The sequence below is a fragment of the Myotis lucifugus genome, unplaced genomic scaffold (assembly GCF_000147115.1).
Source record: "Myotis lucifugus unplaced genomic scaffold, Myoluc2.0 scaffold_28, whole genome shotgun sequence".
Classification (NCBI taxonomy): domain Eukaryota; kingdom Metazoa; phylum Chordata; class Mammalia; order Chiroptera; family Vespertilionidae; genus Myotis; species Myotis lucifugus.
In genome coordinates this window covers 5865099-5883587 of record NW_005871076.1, presented here as the reverse complement: position 1 = coordinate 5883587, position 18489 = coordinate 5865099, and the positions used below count along the sequence as shown (strand labels likewise).

The 18489-nt window shown below is 50.2% G+C and overlaps 1 protein-coding gene and 1 pseudogene across 2 annotated transcripts; both read right to left on the bottom strand.

The window, feature by feature from the left end:
- Positions 1 to 1987: 1987 nt before the first annotated feature.
- LOC102434469 lies at positions 1988 to 2615 on the bottom strand (annotated as a pseudogene).
- Positions 2616 to 12209: 9594 nt separating this feature from the next.
- TMEM173 (transmembrane protein 173) lies at positions 12210 to 17415 on the bottom strand. 2 transcript variants are annotated; one of them, XM_006086515.3, is made up of 8 exons: positions 17339 to 17415; positions 16917 to 17012; positions 16235 to 16461; positions 15944 to 16127; positions 15583 to 15691; positions 14486 to 14724; positions 13296 to 13482; positions 12210 to 12706 (listed from the first exon to the last, which is right to left on the bottom strand). In XM_006086515.3, the coding sequence occupies exons 3-8, from the start codon at positions 16459 to 16461 to the stop codon at positions 12513 to 12515; spliced, it is 1140 nt and encodes a 379-aa protein (XP_006086577.1). In that variant the 5' UTR covers positions 16917 to 17012; positions 17339 to 17415; the 3' UTR covers positions 12210 to 12512. The 2 variants fall into 2 exon arrangements, with proteins under 2 accessions (XP_006086577.1, XP_023607852.1); XM_023752084.1 differs by lacking the exon at positions 17339 to 17415 and having other exon boundaries at positions 16917 to 17211.
- Positions 17416 to 18489: the final 1074 nt, after the last annotated feature.

Genomic DNA, 18489 nt, shown 5'->3' with positions numbered 1-18489 from the left:
TGACAGCCCAGACAAGGATGTGAGGCTGAAACATCAACGACTGGATTGCGCCCTGGGCTCCAGGACTCTACACGGGCTGGGCTAGGGCCACTGTGTTCCCCTCCAGGGCCACTGTGTCCCCCTCCAGGGCCTGTACTCAGAGACCAATGATGGCAACCTGCCCCTCCCTGGCCCCAGCCCCCCTCTTCTCCTCCAAGGGGTCCATCAGGTCCCTCTGCACACCACCCCGTGGTTTTCCTGGAATGTAACTCCAGTTCCTCCCCATACTGTTTCAGACCATGACTGAGCTCTAAAACTCAGCCCACCAGCCGCCCATGCTCTCTAGACTCTGAATACTGCACATTCTTCTCCCTCCTCAGGGCTACCAATGCAGATGGGACTCCCAATATCTTTCATTATTGTTATTCTTAATAGGAAAACAAGAGAACCACATTCCAAGCATCCCTCCCTAAGGCCCTTCCCCTCACTTTGGCGTCAGGCCTTCCCTGTGCTCCAGCAGCATCCTTGTCCTTAGCATCCAGCCAGCACACATCCCACAGTCCTCTCCTCTGTGGACACGTTGTCACTTTCCCCAGTATCCCTTGGACCTGGCACAATGCCTGACGTATAATAGTAGGTCTCAGCACATATTTATTAAACTAAACTCTAAAGATTTAGAGCAGAGAAATGTTACACATTTAATATCATTATATCTTTAATATAATTATCATTGTTGTGGATTTCCTTCCAGCCTGTGATAATAAGCATATATATCATTTTATTGATTTACTTATTTACTTTAGTTAACCCTCACCTGAGGATGTTTTTTTCATTGATTTTTATTTTTTATTTTTTTATTTTTTAGAGAGAGTGGAAGGGAGGGAGGGGAAGAGAGGGGAGAAAGAGAGAGAGAAATATCAATGTGAGAGAGACACCATCTAATGGTTGCCTACCGCGTGCACCCCGATCAGGCTGGGGATCAAAACTGCAATCTAGGTACATGCCCTTGACGAATAGGACCCGAGACCCTTCGGTGCATGGGCCAATGCTCTAACCACTAAGCAACACCAGCCAGGACATAATCATTTTATGAATCTGTCCTTTTGTCCCTTATTTTTTTATATATACATTTTATTGATTTTTTTACAGAGAGGAAGAGAGAGGGATAGAGAGTTAGAAACATCGATGAGAGAGAAACATTGATCAGCTGCCTCTTGCACACCTCCTACTGGGGATGTGCCCGCAACCAAGGTACATGCCCTTGGCCGGAATCGAACCTGGGACCTTTCAGTCCGCAGGCTGACGCTCTATCCACTGAGCCAAACCGGTTAGGGCTGTCCCTTATTTTTTAATAAATATTTTATGTTGAAGCAATCACAAATGTACAGAAAGTACATTACACAGAACTTTTTTCCTTAAATCATTTGAGAGTAAATTGCCAACAGAATGACTCATCACCCCTGAAGTGTTTGTAGTGTGTATTTCCTACAAACAAGGACAGTCTCTTATATATTCACAATACAGCCATCAACATTAGGAAATTAATATTAATATATTAATACCACCTAGTCCTCAGATTCCATTCAATTTTGACAATTGTCTCAAGAATGGCCTTTATTTTTATTAGTTTTTAATCCTCACCTGAGGATATGTTTTTATTGATTTTCGAGAGTAAGAAAGGAAGAGGGTGAGAGAGAAAGAGAAAGATAGAGGTGAGAGAGAAACGTCGATTGGGATCGGTTGCCTCCCATATGCATTCCAACCATGGATCAAAGTCGAGATCTTTCTGTGGACAGGGCACTGCTCCAACCAACTGAGCCACACCACCCAGGGCCCAAGAAAGTCCTTTATAACAAAAGGGTCCAGCCTGGAATTACTCATTGCATATCTTCTTTGTCTCCTTCAATCTGGAACATTTATTCAGTCTTTTCTTGACTTTCATGAGCTTGAAATTTTTTTTTAGAATAAACACCTTTATTACACGAGCTAAGATAGGAGGGAGGAGGATTTATTTGCCTTTCTAGGCCTTGATTTTCCTCAGATAGAACTCCAGCTCCTTGCCCTTGAGCACATAGCCCTCTGCTCGGCCACACTGGCCTGGTCTTGAAGCGATGCATGCAAGCAGCTTGCCCTGCTGGAACTGCTCCTCGAGAAGACTGCTGATTTTGGCATTCTTTTTCCTCTCATCATATTTCTTCTGAATTTTCTTTGATCATTTTTTGTTCAAAATCTCTTCCTCTTCAGGAGTCCGCTTGGCCCCCTTCTTGCGGCCCAGGGGCAGTGCGTAGAGGGACTCGTACCATTGTTGGTACGGTGTGCTGTCAACGAGCAAAAGGCAGTTCTTTACTAGGGTCTTGGTGCGGACCAGTTCGTTGTTGGATGCATTGTAAACAACATCAATAATCTTTGTTTTGCGCGTACAACACTCTGAGCCCCAGGAGAAGTTGCCCACGTCCAGCCTCCAGGCTCGGTACTTCTTGTTGCCTCCGCGCACTCGGACTGTGTGTATGCGGCGGGGTCCAACCTTAGTGTTGGCAGCAGGGCGTCCCCGCTCATATTTTCGCTTCTTGTGGTAGGGCTTCCTCTTGCCCCCCGTCTTGCGGCGCTTGTGCCAGTCGTCCCGAGAGATACCCATAGCTCGGCGAGCTTGAAATTTTTACAGGTTACAATCCAGTAATTTTGTAGAGTCTCCCTCATTTGGGTTTGTCAGACATTTCCTTACGATTAGATGGTCATGCATCTTTGATGTGAATGTCACAGAAGCAATGCTGTGTTCCTCTCTTTGCATTCTACCAACTGCTGCATGGTTTTGATTTGTTCCATTACTGAGGATGTCCACTTGGTCACTTGCTTAAGGTGGTGTCTGCTAGTGTCTCAGTTTCCTGTGGCTGCATACAAATTACCATAAACTGGTGACTTTAAAACAGTGATTCCCAAAGTGGGCGCTACCGCCCCCCGGTGGGCGCTGCAGCGATCCAGGGGGGCGGTGATGGCCACAGGTGCATTTGGGGGCGATGAGTAACTGCTATTAAAATTTTAAAAAAATTAATTTCCAGGGGCTGAGTAATATTTTTTCTGGAAAGGGGGCGGTAGGCCAAATAAGTTTGGGAACCACTGCTTTAAAACAACAGAAACGTACTCTTTCACAATTCTGGAGGCAGGAGTCAAAATTAAGGCATTGGCAGAACTACACTCCTGACGACTCTCGGGAAGAAGCCATGCCTTGCCTCCTCCAGCTTCGGGTGGCTGTTGGGTGTTCCTTGACATTCCTTGGTTTGTAGCTGCATCACTTCAATCTCTGTCTTCACATCACCTTCTCCTCTGTGTGTCTCTTCCAAGGACACTTGTCGTTGAATCTAGTGGCCATCTAGATCAGGGGTCCTCAAACTTTTTAAACAGGGGGCCAGTTCACTGTCCCTCAGACCATTGGAGGGCCGGACTATAGTTTAAAAAAAAACTATGAACAAATTCCTATGCACACTGCACATATCTTATTTTGAAGTAAAAAAACAAAACGGGAACAAATACAATATTTGTATTTGCATGTGGCCCGCGGGCCGTAGTTTGAGGACCCCGATCTAGATAATTCAGGATGACCTCCTCATTCCAAGATTCTTAACTTATTTGCATCTGCAAAGACTCTTTTTCCAAGTAAGGTAGCAGTCACAGGTTCTCAGGATTTAGGTATCGACATATCTTTTTGGGGACCACCATTCAGCCACTATAGTCCGTTTTCTCCACTTCAAAGTTACTCTTTTCCCCTTTGTAAATAATAAGTATTTTGTAGGGAGATACTCTGAAACTATGTGAATATTACATATTACAATCATTTATTATTTTGATGCTCAAGTTACCCCAATTTTAGTCATTGGGAACCCCTTCAGGCTGGCTTCTATATCCTTTTACCATATCTCCATCATTCTCTGAACACTTCTTTACATTCTGACACAATGAGATGTTCCAGGTTCATCTCATGCTTTACCAGCCCCAGCCCTGTAATCAGCTATCTCTCCAAGGAGCCCTCTGTAACTGCCATCTATCATAGATGCAGAGAACAAACTGATGGTTGCCAGATGGGAAGGGGTGGTGGGGAGTCTGAGTGGAAAAGGTGAAGGGATTAAGAAGTACAAATGGGACTCTGGTTGGAGTATTATCCCATACACCAAAAGGTTGCAGGTTCAATTCTTAGGGTACTTACCTAGGTTGTGGGTTCAATCCCCGGTCTGGGCATATACAGGAGGCAACTGATTGAAGTTTCTCTCTCACATTGATGTCTCTCTCTCTCTTTCTCTCTCTCTCTCTCTCTCTCTCTCCCCCTTCCTCTCTCAAAAGCAATAAAAACATATCCTCCGGTGAGGATTTTTTTTTAAAGGCCCCAAAGACCTACCTTGCTGTTCTGTGTGCTATGAGGACACAGCAAGAAGGCACTATCTGTGAACCAGTAAGTAGGCTCTCATCAGAGTCCAAATCTGTTGGCATCTTGATCTTGGACTTCCCAGCCGCCAGAACTGTGAGAAAAATCTTCTGTTGCGTATAGAGCACCCAGCTCAGGGTATTTTAGTAAAGCAGCTTGAACAGACTGAGACACATTCTGTATACTTTATCCATTAAAGGTGTACCCTTTAGTGGCTTTTAGTATATTCTGAGACTTGTGTAACCTTCCCCGCAAACAATTTTATTACCCCACAAATCCCACACCGCTTACAGGTATATAGCTTGTAATAAGAAGGCTGGAAGTAAGGTGTGGCTGAAATGGGCAGCCTTTGCTCCTGGCTTACTCCAGTGACCCAGAGCTTAAGATGAGGCCTGGAAGTCAGCCAGCTCTCAATGGCTCCCTATCATGGCAACCTCCCATTGGCCTGCTCAGAATGTTCCACAAGCCCTTCTCCTTCAGCTTCCTTGGCAGAATCCTAACCCTGGCTGCTTTCAGTGTGGACAGAGTGAGGGAAGAAGGGCTGTTCTTTGCCTTACTTAGGTTGACAGGGCCACTTCTACCTCCCCTGGGGAGTTGGAAAAGAGATGTGGCCCCAGTGTGCAGAACTGAGACAGGGAACCAGCCTGGAGGGATGATGGTGGGAGGACCCCAGAGTCTTTTCATCTTTGTTCCCAGGACTCACACCTTGAAAGCCAGGACTTTTCTTCTCTGTAAAACAACAGCAGCCCTGACTGGTTTGGCTCAGGGGATAGACCGTCGGCCTGTGGACTGAAGGGTCCCGGGTTCAGTTCTGGTCAGGGGCATGTACCTTGGTTGCGGGCACATTCCCAATGGGAGGTGTGCAGGAGGCAGCTGATCTATGTTTCTCTCTCATCAATATTTCTGACTCTCTATACCTCTCCCTTCCTCTCTGTAAAAAAAACAAAAACAACAACAGCAGATTCTTAATTATTTTAGCCCCTTGAGCCCATTTAAGAGGCTCCATGACAGCAAAAGTCCAAGAAGAGACAGAGGGAGTGAGACAGGGAACTTGTTGTGGCTCAGAAGTACATTTCCACAGGTGAAGGGTGCTTCTTACAAGCCGCTAGTGCTAAGGACAGGACAGGGGTGGGAGTTCATCCACATTCTGGTTCTATTCAGCAAACTTATCCAGCACCTGTGTGTAGTACCAGTTAATGTGATAGATTCTGGGACACAGACAGGAATGCCTTGATGGGGGTTCACAAGCTAGGAAGAAAAATGAGCCCCGCCCCCTCCCCCCCCCCCATACACACATACTTGTAGGATAAGACAAAGTGAGACAAACGTCAGGAGCAAGGTAAGAAACATACTTTTAAGGAAAAGAGAAATCTACCTCAGTATAGTGGGCTGAAGAATACATTCCTGGAGGAGATGACACTTGAACTAATCCAGAAGGGATGATTAATATTATCCTGGCCAGTATGCTAAGTGGTTAGAACGTCAGCACATATACCCGAAGGGTCACAGATTCGATTCCAGGTCAAGGGCAAATACCTAGGTTGCAGGTTCCATCCCCAGCCCCAGTTGGGGTCAGGGTACATGCGGGATGTGTGTGTGTGTGTGTGTGTGTGTGTGTGTGAGACTCCCTCCCTTCTACTCTGTTTTCAGTGGAAAAAAATATTCTCAGGTGAGAATTAACAACAACAACAAAAGATGGTTAATATTTAGATGATAGGAATGGGGGAAGGGCAGCTCACAAGAGTGAGCATGGAAATGGGAAAGTGAGAGAAGGCTGGGACAATAATCTGGTCCCTGCCCTGGCTGGTATGACTTGGTTGGAGCATCATCCTGTACACCAAAAAGTAGAAGGTTGGATTCCAGTTCAGGGCACATATCCAGGTTACCAGTTCGATCCCTGTTCGGGGTGCATACGAGAGACAACTGATTGCTGTTTCTCTTCCTCTCTCTCGAAAACCAATGAAAACATATCCTTGGATGAGGATTTAAAATAATCCTATATAATAAAAGCCTAATATGCAAATTGACTGAACGGTGGAACGACCAGTCGCTATGACGTGCACTGACCACCAGGGGACAGATGCTCAATGCAGGAGCTGCCCCCAGCCCCCAGGCCCCAATTGGCAGTGGCGGCGGCGCAGCGGCGGCGGGCAGGGCTGGCGCGTGGGTGGCGCCAGGCCAGTCAAGACGGGTGCCAGCGGGGGGCCTCCCGATTGCCCTGCCAGTCGCCCTGCAGATTGGCCCTGATCACCGGCCAGGCCTAGGGACCCTACCTGTGTACGAATTTTGTGCACTGAGCCTCTAGTAATAATAATAATAATCTGGTCCCTGAAGTGCCACCCTCTAATCCTTTCTCAAGCCCTTTAGGAGATAAATCCAGGACTGATGAGGGTGGGGAAGGAAAAATTAGCCATTTTAAGTGATTAGAAGGACCAAAAAATGGCTTTTTAGATTTGAGGACTAGAGGCCCCAGTGGTGGTGCCTGTGAGAGCAATGGGACATGTGTCTTAAGGAGGCAGGAGGCAAAAGGCAGTGGCTGAAGCTCCGGACTGTGACAGGAGCCAGATTCCCTCTGGCTGATGTCTCAGTGGTCAAGGTGGGAGGTAGAGAATGCCCACAGCCTTTGAGCACATTGGACGGGACCAGCCTCCTAGTTGACTTCGAGACCAGCCTGCTACTGGTTTCACTCACTTTGCAGGTGAGGTCAGCAGCCCAGTGACCTGGGCTCAAGTGAGTTTGGAGGTCTGAGTGGAGTTCCTGAATGTCAGAGCGTAGAGAGCTTGGCTGAGCGCCAAGGAATCAGGATCAAGCCACTGGGTGAGGGAAGTTGCTGGAGGTCTCTTGGTCTCCTCATTGGAATGGAGGGTGATACATGCACAACAAGGGACAGAATGAGGGATAGCTGATCCCATGGAGTTAGTTGGGACAAAAAGATTCTCCTTTATAAACTGTCTCCAGACAGAGGAGAGACCGGTGAGCACTTTTTGTGACTTAGACACAGTAAAGCACACACAGTCTCAAATGAAGTTGCATCCTAACAAATACAGAGGCATTCAGGATTCATATTTGTAAAAACTAAAAAAGAAAAAAAACCCAAAAAGAAAAGAATGCCTTGCAAGGGACTGATAAACATCAAATTCAACAAGATAGTTACCCCTAGGGGGAGCAAGAGGGGAGAGATCAGGGAGTGGGGCTCCTATTTTATTTGTAGCATTTTAGTTCCTTAAAATATTTGAAATAAATGTGACAAACTATTGAGATGGACAGAGCTGGTAGTTAGGCCAGAGAGATTCAGTATATTATAGTCTATGATTTCCAGTACCTTTGAGATATTGCGTTAAAAAATCAATCAAAGGATAATCGGTTGGGGTGGGGAAATCAGTATGTCCTTTTGGATGGCAGGCGGCTGGGTCGGGACAATGGCTGTGTCTGGGATCGGGTGGAGGAGGTGTGGGCAGGCAGACCCAGGCTCCTGAAGCTGTGTGTGTGTGTTGGGGGACATGAAAGGAGGTCCAAGGAGTAAAATCAAGGCACTATCAGAGCTAAAAGCTGGCATCAGGGTTTGTTTCTATGTTCAAGGAAGTGAAAGCACAGAAGAGAGCGCTGACGGTGTGTGTGCAGAGGGTGTGTGCCTGTGAGTCCCATAGGACGTGGCAGGTCCGGGTAGGGGCCCAGCTGGGGTGGCAGGCTCTCCTTTGCCCAGCTGGCCACCAGTCTTGAGGGAGTCTTGCGCCCACCGCCCACCGCGGGACAATGCACCAGGTATACTCTCCCCTCACCCCGTCCTGCCAGGCTGGCCTGACTCCCAGCAGGGGCCCCTTGCTTTTCACCAGCCTGTGCTTCCTTTTCCCCTGCACATCCGGAGCTACTTCCCCACCCCCTGCCTGGGAGCTCTGTGGCCTGGGCCCCAGAGAACCTCAGGCTCTCAGGGAGGGGTGGGGTATTAGACTTTCCACATTCTTAAAGGGACACGTGTTGGGGTAGACAGTGTGACTGAGAGACTAAAGGAAGTGTGTTTGTCCTGGACCCCAAATGCCTACCCATAGGAAAAGCCAGGCTGAGGGCTCAGAGTTAAGGGAGGGGCTCCACCCTCAAGGGTCTGCTTCTGATGGTCCCGCTGGGGACAATGAGGCGAGGGAGAAAAAGTTTTTTGAGCCTGTGATGACCTTACCAGCTCTGGGGTTTAGAGTTTGGAGGTTTGCTATCTTTCTGACCCCCGCCCCCCCATAACCCTACACTTAGCAGGGGGGAGACAGAGAGAGGTAGGGGTCATGACCTCCAGCTTTAGGTGGAAGAACTCTGGGACCCTGAAAGAGGTAGAGGCTGGCATGGCATCTCCTCAATCTGTCCAGGAATCCACACTGGGCACTGCCTCCCTTCCAGGCCCTGGAATTTTATCCTGAGACCTGGGGGGATATTATGGATGAGGTATCCCCCTTGCCAAGTTTCTGGGGTTCCTGTCTCCTCTTCCTCTTTCCCTTACCCCCACCCCACCTCTGCCTTCTTGGTGCGTAATGGGCACCTAAGATGCTGAACACGATGACTCCCTTTTCCCTGGACTTTAAGAAGCAGTTGACCACTGCCCATTGCCCACGATATGGGACAGCAGCCCATAGTGTGCTAAGATTCCTGGCCCAGGACGCAGGCCCTATTTAGGAATTAGGAGATCTGGGAAGAGGGGGCAGTGAGAGGGGACTTGCAGGACCAAACCCTATATGCCAGACTGTAATGAGGCCCCTGTTTGTCCCTTTCTGAACAACTTTGTCTCTGTCTCTGTCTCTCTGTATCTCTCTTCACTGCTTTCTTTTTAACTCTTTTTCTTTTTTTCTTGTATCTTTCTTTCTCCCCATGTTCCCCTCTGTCTGTCCTCTTCTTCGTTTATTCTCTCTGTTGCTATGTGTATTTATCTCTGTTTCTGTCTCTCCACGTCTTTACTCTATCTCTTTCTTTGTGTCTATTCCTCTTTCTCTCCCCCTGAGGTTCTCCGTCTTTCTCTTTCAGTTCCCTTTGGTTGCCTGTCTCTCATTATTTTGGTCTTTTCCTGTGTGTACATGCCCATGTCACCTTCTCTCTGCCCTCCCCTCCTAGGCTGACCGCTATCCCTGGCTTTCTCCAGCTGTGAACGGCTCAGCGGGGCAGGAGACGCAGAGGCAGCTTCCAGAGGTGCTGAGTGGGGCCCGGGAACCGCCTCGAGAGGATGGGCTGCCTCTGCTCACTGTGATCATCGCTATCTTTGTCCTGCTGGCAGTCTGTATCGTGGTGGCAGTCCACTGTGGGCCAAGTCTACACCAGGGCCGTGCCACTCTCCCCACAGAGCCACCAGCCCCAAAGCCAGAGGGTGGCATCTACCTCATCCACTGGCGAGTGCTGGGCTCCCAGGACATTCATGGAGACACCCAGCAGGGCCCTCCTGTCTCTGGCTCCTGCCTTGTGCCAGATGGGCCTAGGCTCAGCATCGACGAAGTCACATATCTGTAGGAGGAAGACTTTGGAAAGTAGGCCAGACCTGGCTCAGAACGAGAAACCGGACAGAGAATTAGGGCAAAGGCAAACTGGGGCCTGGGTGTCAGATCTTTGGAAGTGCACACATGGACTAAGCTGGAGCTGCCCTCGGGGCAGAATACAGAGAAAGCCTTGATGGGGAAATAAAGAAGCTTGAGGGCCCTGCCCAGACACGTGGTGCTATGAGCATTCCAAGTGCCCAAGGCTGCCCTTACAAAGCTACTCCATCTTCTTCAGGGACCACCAGACCCCTGAACCTCCTTCTCCAAGTCCCTCCCCTTCTCCCACCCCTAATCTCCTCTCCTTTGGGTGTCAAGGTAAGTCTGGCTTGGAAGATTCCACCACCCACCCCATCCCTGTGCAGGGATGGAAGAGGCTCCTGCAGAGGCTCTGCTGCTCCAGCCCCCAGGTCCTGTGAGGCCAGCCCAGGAGTGCAGGACAAGGAACCCAGGGCTCTGCCTTCTCTGGGACTTGGGGAAAGGAAGGAAAAGCTGTTGCCCTTCACTGATTGAGGGACATCCCTTTGGCTGTCAGGGCCCAGGACTTGTTAACAACTTTCAAGGCCCTTATAAAGCCCCAAGCACCAATTATAGCTCCCCAAATTGTTTTTGAATGCCCTCCACTATCTTGGGGCAAGACTCTGTCTTGCCTTCCCATGATGCAATGGGGAAAATTTGGGAGTTCTCATTACCTCCTACTTTCTGTGTGCATGGGCCTGTTGAAACTAGCCTAGAATTTACCCCAGGAAATTTCCCAAGTGCAGCTGGTAGGAAAACAGGATAAGAAAGGGAGCTTCATGGAGCTTTTATAGAGTAAGAAATGAGTGAGGAGAAGGCCTACAGGGAGAGAGACATGGAGGTTGGGAAGATGCAAGAGGCCAAGAAGGCAGAACTGAGCCTCCCAGGGGCTCCCTGGAAAGGTACCTCTTTCTCTGGCACCTCTGAGCTTCATTTATGTGCAGTCAGGAAGGGGCAGACAGACACTTATGGAGGAACCTCGGGGTGCTTTACCCTGGAGAACAAGTCAACTCTGGGATTGCCCACAGTGAGACCCCAGCACAGTCAGTAAGGCTGGGAAAGAACAGAAGATAGAGGAACAGAGGTGGAGATTATGTGTGCAGAGGACTGGCTTGCCACCTTTGGGCTAATGAGAGGCAGTTATAATGTGAGTAGCTACTCCTTCTTGAAGGCCAGCTACGTGCTTGGCACTGGCTTCCTCCATGGGCCTGCAGATATACCATTCACTCCTCATAACACCCTTGAGAAGAGAGCCATTGTTACTCCCATTTTACAGTTGGGAATATTAAGACATCCAGGTGGACACATGTACTAAGTGGTGGGTCCGGATTTGAACCTGAGGCAGTCTGCACCATGCTGGGGGCTGGAGGGTGGGGAAAGTCATGTTGGGGAGGCCTTTGATTCTGGTCTGGTTTCTAGGTATAGGTGTGATGTTGGAAGATCTTCAGGCCTTGAGGACAGAGTGGCTGGGACAGCTGGGGAGAGGAAGGGACTGTTTCTCCTCACTCTTTTGGCTCTGTCATCCTTAGAGGCAGTCAGTTCCTTCTGGCAAATGTGTGTCTATGTGTGGAGTTTTCTCCACAGCATGCTGTCCTCAGATATGCATATTGAACAGTTGCAACAAAAACAAAGGTAGGAGGGAGGAAGAAACAATTTCTGGGTGGAATGAATGGAACTGGTAGAAATGGGCCATCTCCCCTCCCAGATGGGGGCACTTTTGCCACCACGATGTTGTTGCAGTGGCTCAGTTCTACCAGCAATAGCAAAAGGTGTGGCAGGTGACTGGCTGTGTTGTGCAAGGTCCCCCATAGAATGTCCCCCCTGCCTCACACAAATCCTCTCCCCACTTTATCCCTCATGCAGGCTCTCTCATAAGGGGATGTTTATTCAGTGGCCCCTACTTCTTTGAGCAACCCCTTGCCCAGCGCACAGCTCATGGTATCTGTGTGCTCCCTCAGGCAGCCCCTGGCCCCTCCCTACCCCCCCAAACCTACCGCTGGTAGGCCTGAAGGGGCAAGGAGAGGAAGCAGTTCATGGGACCTGGACAGGGACAGGGTTCCTGAGCTGGTTTGGTCAAGAGATACGGTGAGTTCACAGTGACCTTGACACCGCAGGGGAGTGCTAGGGAAATAAATACTTTAACCTCATTCACCTCCATTCCTCCATTCTCCCATTGACCAAACAAACAGAAGCCTAGAGGCAAGGGAGCCTGTTGATGCTATCCCAGGGCAAAAGGAAGCAGAGAAGGGTGAAGAAGTAGGTCCAGAGGGTCCAATGGAAGACACCTGGCACATTCCTTAAGTTTACCTGGCAATTAGAGTTTACAAGAAACATCTATGCAGTCATTGTCCTCACAACAACCCTGTGAGGTAGGTAGGGCAATTATTATGATCCCATTTCATAGATGAGGACACTGAGGCTCATGTAAAACAACTTGCCCGAGGTCATAGGACTCATCTTGAGATGTCAAGCCCCCGTGACTTCTTTGAGAGGCCCCCCTGTGGGAAGAAACAGCTTTGCTGGGCATCTAGCCCCTAAAGAAAGCCCTCAGTCCAGAGTCTTGGGGATCGCTGGGGGATCAGGCAAGGTGACTGTGGCCCTCAGAAGATATCCGTGCGGAGTGGGAGAGGCCTATCCATTTCACTGATGAGGAGCTGAGGCTCTTGGTTCAGCGTGGAAGAGTCAGGCACCACCGAAGTCCCCACACTACCCACAGTAACCTCCTCCCTTTCCTCCTGCTGCAGGTGCCTGAGAATCTCCTGTGACAGGGAGAAGCTGCTTTCCTCTTCCGGTTCTGGAATGGGGGTGGAGAAGGTGGTGGGGAGTGGAGTGAGAAACTCACACATTCCCACTCCAACACACCCCAGGGGATTTGCTGGGCAGATCCTTCAACCCACCTCTCTATGCCCCCTGCCCATCCTAGCCATTGTGGGTAGAGCTTCGTGGAATCCTAGAGCTAGAAATGGCTTTAGAGATGGTGAAATTCCACCCTCTTGCTTTTAGAGATGGTGCTTAGAGAAGGCCAGAGACCTGCCCAAGATCATACAGCAAAGGAGTGGCAGAGCTGAGGTTTCAGCCCCTGTCAGTCTCTTAATTCCTGGCCTGGGGCCTAGGATATTTTGCTTCCTTTGACAGATGAAGTGAGGAGACCCTATAGCCCGCCTCTTCATGCTCCACCCAAGACCCATAGCCAAAGACTTCAGAGCAACCAAGTGTCCCAACCTGGGGAGGTGGACCTCTCTCATGGGAGGAAGGGGCAGGACTTGAATGCCCTGACCACTCGGGAAGGCCCAGGGCATGACGCTTTCATATCTCCTTCTGCCCCCCTGGAAGACCCCTGGGCCCCCTGACTCCTCCTGTCCTCCAGACTGTCAATCCCTTACCCTGGTAGACAATGAAGCGACAGTTGTTCTGACACTCAGGGGCATCTGCCAGGATGTCCTCAAGTGTCCGGCAGAAGAGTTTCGCCTGCTCAAGCCGATCTTGCCGACTGAAGCCAGCTCGGCTATCCTGTGACATGGCAAACAGGGTCTTCAAGGGGGTGGCATACTCCAGAACGCAGGTGCCCACCTGGAGAAAATGAGAGGAAGACCAAACTAAACCAGGGCAGACAGACTCTGGACCCCAGTACCACTGCAAGGACCCCACTCCCTCAGTCTGTATAGATGGAGTCCTGGCAAGTGCCGCCCTAATGGGGTTATGCTGTCTGGTTGTCTTTTGCCTCTGGCATCCCACCCCTAAGATCAGGGCCAGGGCTGAGCTAAATTTACCCTTTATGATCCTCCTCCTAGGATCCCAGGGCAAGGCCCACCAAGCTAGGCTGTCAACTGCTCCAGTTTGAAATCAAGTCTGAAGGCTAGGCTCTGGGGTTCAACCGTGGTCTGGGTCTCCCCACCCACCCGTGTGAAATCCATCAGATCTTCTCACAACCTTCATCTAGGGCAGCTTTATGGTCAAAAGCATGGTGCCCTAGCCAGTTTGGCTCAGTGGATAGAGCATTGCTCCGAGCACTGAGAGGCCGTAGGTTCGATTCCAGCCAAGGGCATGTACCTCAGTTGTAGGCTCGATCCCTGGCCCTGGTTGGGGCATTAGGGAGACAACCAATCGATGTTGTCTGTCTGACTCTCCCCTTTCCTTTCACTCTCTTTAAAAAATCAATGGAAAATATCCTCGGTTGAGGATTAACAACAACAACAAAAATAGGTGTGTTTTTTTTTTAAAAAAAGCATCGTATACTCAAGTTGAAATTGTCCACTTTCTCCCTGGTTCTCTGAGTCAGTTTCGTCATCTGTAGAATAGGGGTTGTAACAGTCCCTACCCCATAGGGTGGTGGTGAGGATTCATTGAGGTGGTTAGATAAGCATCTAGAATAGCATCTGGCATGCATAAGTGTTCAGTAAATGTTACTTATTATCCTCATTCAGCGTCGAATCTTGTCCAGCCTTGGGACTCACTGGGGAAACTGAGGCTCAGAGGAGGGCAGTAAATTTTTACCAGTGGTTGGCCAGAGCCCAGAGTTCTGGTGCACTAGGTCTGATCCTCTCCAGCAGGACCCACCTTCCTGCACACTCACCAGCTTCCCGTTCTCCAGAAGCTCATAGATGCTGTTTTTGTAAACCCGGGCCTTGATGCCAGCACGGTCAATGAGTTGCGGGGGCAGCTCATCCAGGAGGCGAATGTTGGGGTCAACCACACTCAGGTCATCAGGCACCCCACAGTCCAATGGGAAGAGGATGTATAGCCGATGGCTTGCTGCGCCTCGTAGGATATTGTTGTGGGACTGATTGTAACTCTGGATCCGGGCCGGAAGCCCTGAGGTAGAGAGGCCCAAGAAGTCATTCCCACTGACCTTGTCTCCCACTGCATCCTTGGTCACCCTCAATGTGTACATGCAAAAGAACCGAGGGCCCAGTCCCCTAGTACTGGCCAGGAGGGACAGCACATACAAGGACCCTTCCCTCCCCTCCATCTACTCCCACCACTGCTTTCTCCCTTCACTTGTTCTTTATCCAGATTTCTGTCAGCCCCACTCCTTCCCACCACAGCTCTCAGGCCTTTGAGAGGCAGGCAGAGGCCTGAAAGGTGACGTTGTCAGCACCCGCAGCTGCACTGAGTCAGGCCTCTAGCATGAGCCATTTCCTAGCAGAAGCCCTGGTGTCAAGGGAAGGCAGCAACAAGATATGGGAGGACTCTAGCCTTGGCTGGCCAGTCAGAAGAATGAGACATAACATATAGATTCACATTCACAGTAGTGTCAAAAGGTCAAGCCCTGGACAGACCTGGATTCAAATCCCGTCTCCTCTCACTAAACTGTGCGACTTGGGATAAGTCACTTTATCTCTCAGAACCACAATTTTCTTATCTTTTAAGCAGGAAGACGATTATCCCTTCCTCATGGGTTGTGAATTAAAAGAGAAAATGCACACGAAAGGCGCACAGCAGTAAATAGTTACTGAAAGAATTCAGAGGCAACCTTGGACAAGTCACTTAATATTTCTTCCTCTAAACCAGGCATAACAATAGTCTTCATGCCTAGAGGATTGTTTTTGGGAATCAAACGATTTGTTAGACGTGAAAGTACTTTGAAAAATATACCGGGTTGTGGAAACGATGTGTCTTATTGTTTGTGTGTCTTGTAGATCTAGAAATGGGACATAGAGGATGGCCCACCTGGTAGGACCAGCCGCAGGTACCCGATATAAAATGACCACGCCAGCCCATGGGCCACGTTGAAGTTCCTTTGTTCACAGACTGTGGAGATCTCAGCTGGGGCCAGGCCCTGTGGACAGAAGGGTGGGGCAGGGGAGACCTCCATGAAGGACAACTAGAACCCTCCTCTTCCAAGGAGATTTCTCAGCCTGCTGCTGCTTTCTCCCTTTTCTGCCATTGCTGACCCCGCTGTTCCAGGACATAAGTTCAACTTCAAGAACCATCCTCTAAACTAGTCTCACTCCTAGTACTGAACCCAGAGCAGGTCACACTAGCCACAGCCTCCACTTGACCATGCCCTCCACTTCCCACTGTGTCATACCTGGAGGTCCAGGATGATGCTCAGTGCCTCTGAGAGGCCCAGGAAGGGAAGCATCCAAATGAAGGGCAAGCCAGCTTCGTTTGAAAGAGGGTCATAGAAATAGCAGGACAGCAGCACCAGGACCCCACAGCGGATGGGGCTTCCCAGACAGGCCCTCACAGCCCTCCGGTAGCTTCCCTGGTACCTGCAGATGACAGCTCAGCTAGAGAGATTCAAGGAGGGGCAGGGATGGGGGTCAAGGGAGTGAGACATGTTGTGTGCCCGATCACCATGGGTGCTGCATGGAGTCACCTGGAATGGACGTGGCATAGCTCCTCGACCAGACTGCAGACTCGCTTGAACAACAGTCCCAGCTGCAGGGAGGCCAGGTGGAGCAACAGACACTGGAGAATGTGTTTTGGCGACTCCCCCAAGACCCAAAAGGCTGCCAGACAGGCAATCAGCAGGACAGCGGCTGCTATCTTGGCCTTGTGACTCCTGGGCCGAGGGATGGATGGGTGCAAGCTGGAGTGGGGCATCTGTAGGTACCAAGAAATCCATGGCCATGCTCCTCTCACTCTCCTGTTGTTCCAGGATGGAGGCCCTGGCTGGGCAGCTTCCCCCAGCTCTCTCCTCCCCACCCCTCGCCCCACCCCCGTGCCCAGCCATACCCAGGGGCTGCTTTTGGAGACACCTCTGGGGGACAGGCTGGGCATACAGCATCCCAGAGTTCCAGTCCAGGAGGGATTTATTGAAAACAGAACAGGTGGAAAAGTGCATGGATTTATACATACACATCCCATCCAACCCCAGGGAGACTGCGGGCCAGAGAAGAAAGAAGGCAGCAACTCTCCCAGACCCAGACCTATGAGGTGCCACCCACCTCAGGACCCTTGAGGATCCGGGCTTTCCTCTCCCCGGGAAGGATATTAGCCAGAAAGGATCCCCAGGGGCCTCAGCCTTGGAGCTTTGGCTGGGCTGCTCCTGATCCTACCTTCTACCGCCAGACACAGGTTGTTTCTGGGAGACACAGGAAGAGAAGGCTCAGCGCAATAGCTCCCAATGACTAGGAGCAGTCTCTCCGGTCAGCCTGAAAATGGAAAGTTAAAAGCAATCTGAAGCTTTCTCTACAACACTCCAACCCTGACATCTCAGACTATAGCTCAAAGTTACAGTGGAGAGGAGGGTATTTCCCGCCCGGGGAGGAGGGAAGAGCCCTCCCCGAAAGGCCCTAATGAGTCACACCCAGTCCTGGCATGTGTGTGGTTCGGGAAGCTTGTGAAGGCTCCCATTCCTGCAGTTTGCTACCCCAAAGTCAAGGGTGTTCAGAAATTCTCTCACACTCCCCTGAACCACAACCTGAACACCAGATTCCCCTCAAGCCCCCACAATTAAACAAACTCTACCAATACTTACACGGGACTCCACACACCCAGCCTGAGACAGCACACACTGACTACACCATGCTCCCTGCCTGATCGCTTATATTCTGATTTCTGGATGAGATCCTCTTTTTTTGAAGACGGTGATATGGAGGAGGGAGGGCGGGGCGGGGGGGGGGGTGGAACAGTTGTTTCCTGTAATAACAGCCTTTCAGAGTAAAGGGCTTGGTAGGAGCAGAAAGCCAGCAGGGGAGTGTAGGGTTTGGGCTCTTCGCAGGAAGTGGCACGCCTGAGACTTCTCAGAAAGAATATGGTGGTTCCAGCCAAAAAAAAAAGGCAGCCTCATAGATAATAATAATATATTATGGCAAGTGTTATGTATATTTACTAGAATTCACTTAATCCAGTCAGCCACCCTGTCAGGTATAATACCATTCCCATTTTATAGATGGGTAATCTGAGGCTTAGTGAGGTGAATTAATGTTTCCCAGGCCCCACAGATAGTAAATGAGGGGGAGGGGGGAACTGGAAGTCAGGTGGGTTGCTCCAAAAGGCGCCTTGCTCTGTGCCTTGATTTCCTGGGAAAAGCGGAAAGTGCCAGGATCCTGTTTCATGCCTATATGGAGTAGGGATGTCTCTGGCCACTTCCTGGCAACCTGATGAGCTGAGTTGACTTGAGGATGGTCAGGTCCGGAGAGTGGGATTGGGGTGCCACCCACAGAGCAGCAGCAATTCATTTCTGCCCAGGTCAGAGGGTCCTTGCCTTGACCCTCCCCCACATCACAGCCAGACTCACGAGGACACAACACATTCATAGATGCCTGTGGCCTCCCAGGAGCAACGAAACTTCCTGAAAACTCTCTTGGTTTTGAAAAGAGAGTTTCATCATTTCCTAAGAATGGAGGTAATTCCCTACATAGTCCCTCCCCTAAAATTGGCTCACAAAGGGGCCCACTAACATGGACAAGGTGTCAGCTGTTTCAAAACCAAAGGAAGTCGACCTTGCCCAAGAGCAGGCCTGAGCAGAGTCCTGCAGGCGTGCGCCCCAAGGCCCAGCTGTGTCAAGCAGCCTCAGGCCTCCAGGATCCTGCTCTGCTGACTGGCACCAACTCCCCTGGGTGGCACCACTGCTGCCAACTCTGCTGCTCCACACTGGTCGTCATTTCCTCTGAAACCTGCTTTTTC

Coding starts and splice junctions, on each gene's coding strand:
- TMEM173 (XM_006086515.3), bottom strand. CDS start 16,461: ATGCCCCACTCCAGCTTGCACCCATCCATCCCTCGGCCCAGGAGTCAC. Junction 14,725..15,582: donor CCTGCGGCTGGTCCTACCAG/GTGGGCCATCCT, acceptor TCTCTACCTCAG/GGCTTCCGGCCCGGATCCAG. Junction 13,483..14,485: donor TTCTGGAGAACGGGAAGCTG/GTGAGTGTGCAG, acceptor CATTTTCTCCAG/GTGGGCACCTGCGTTCTGGA.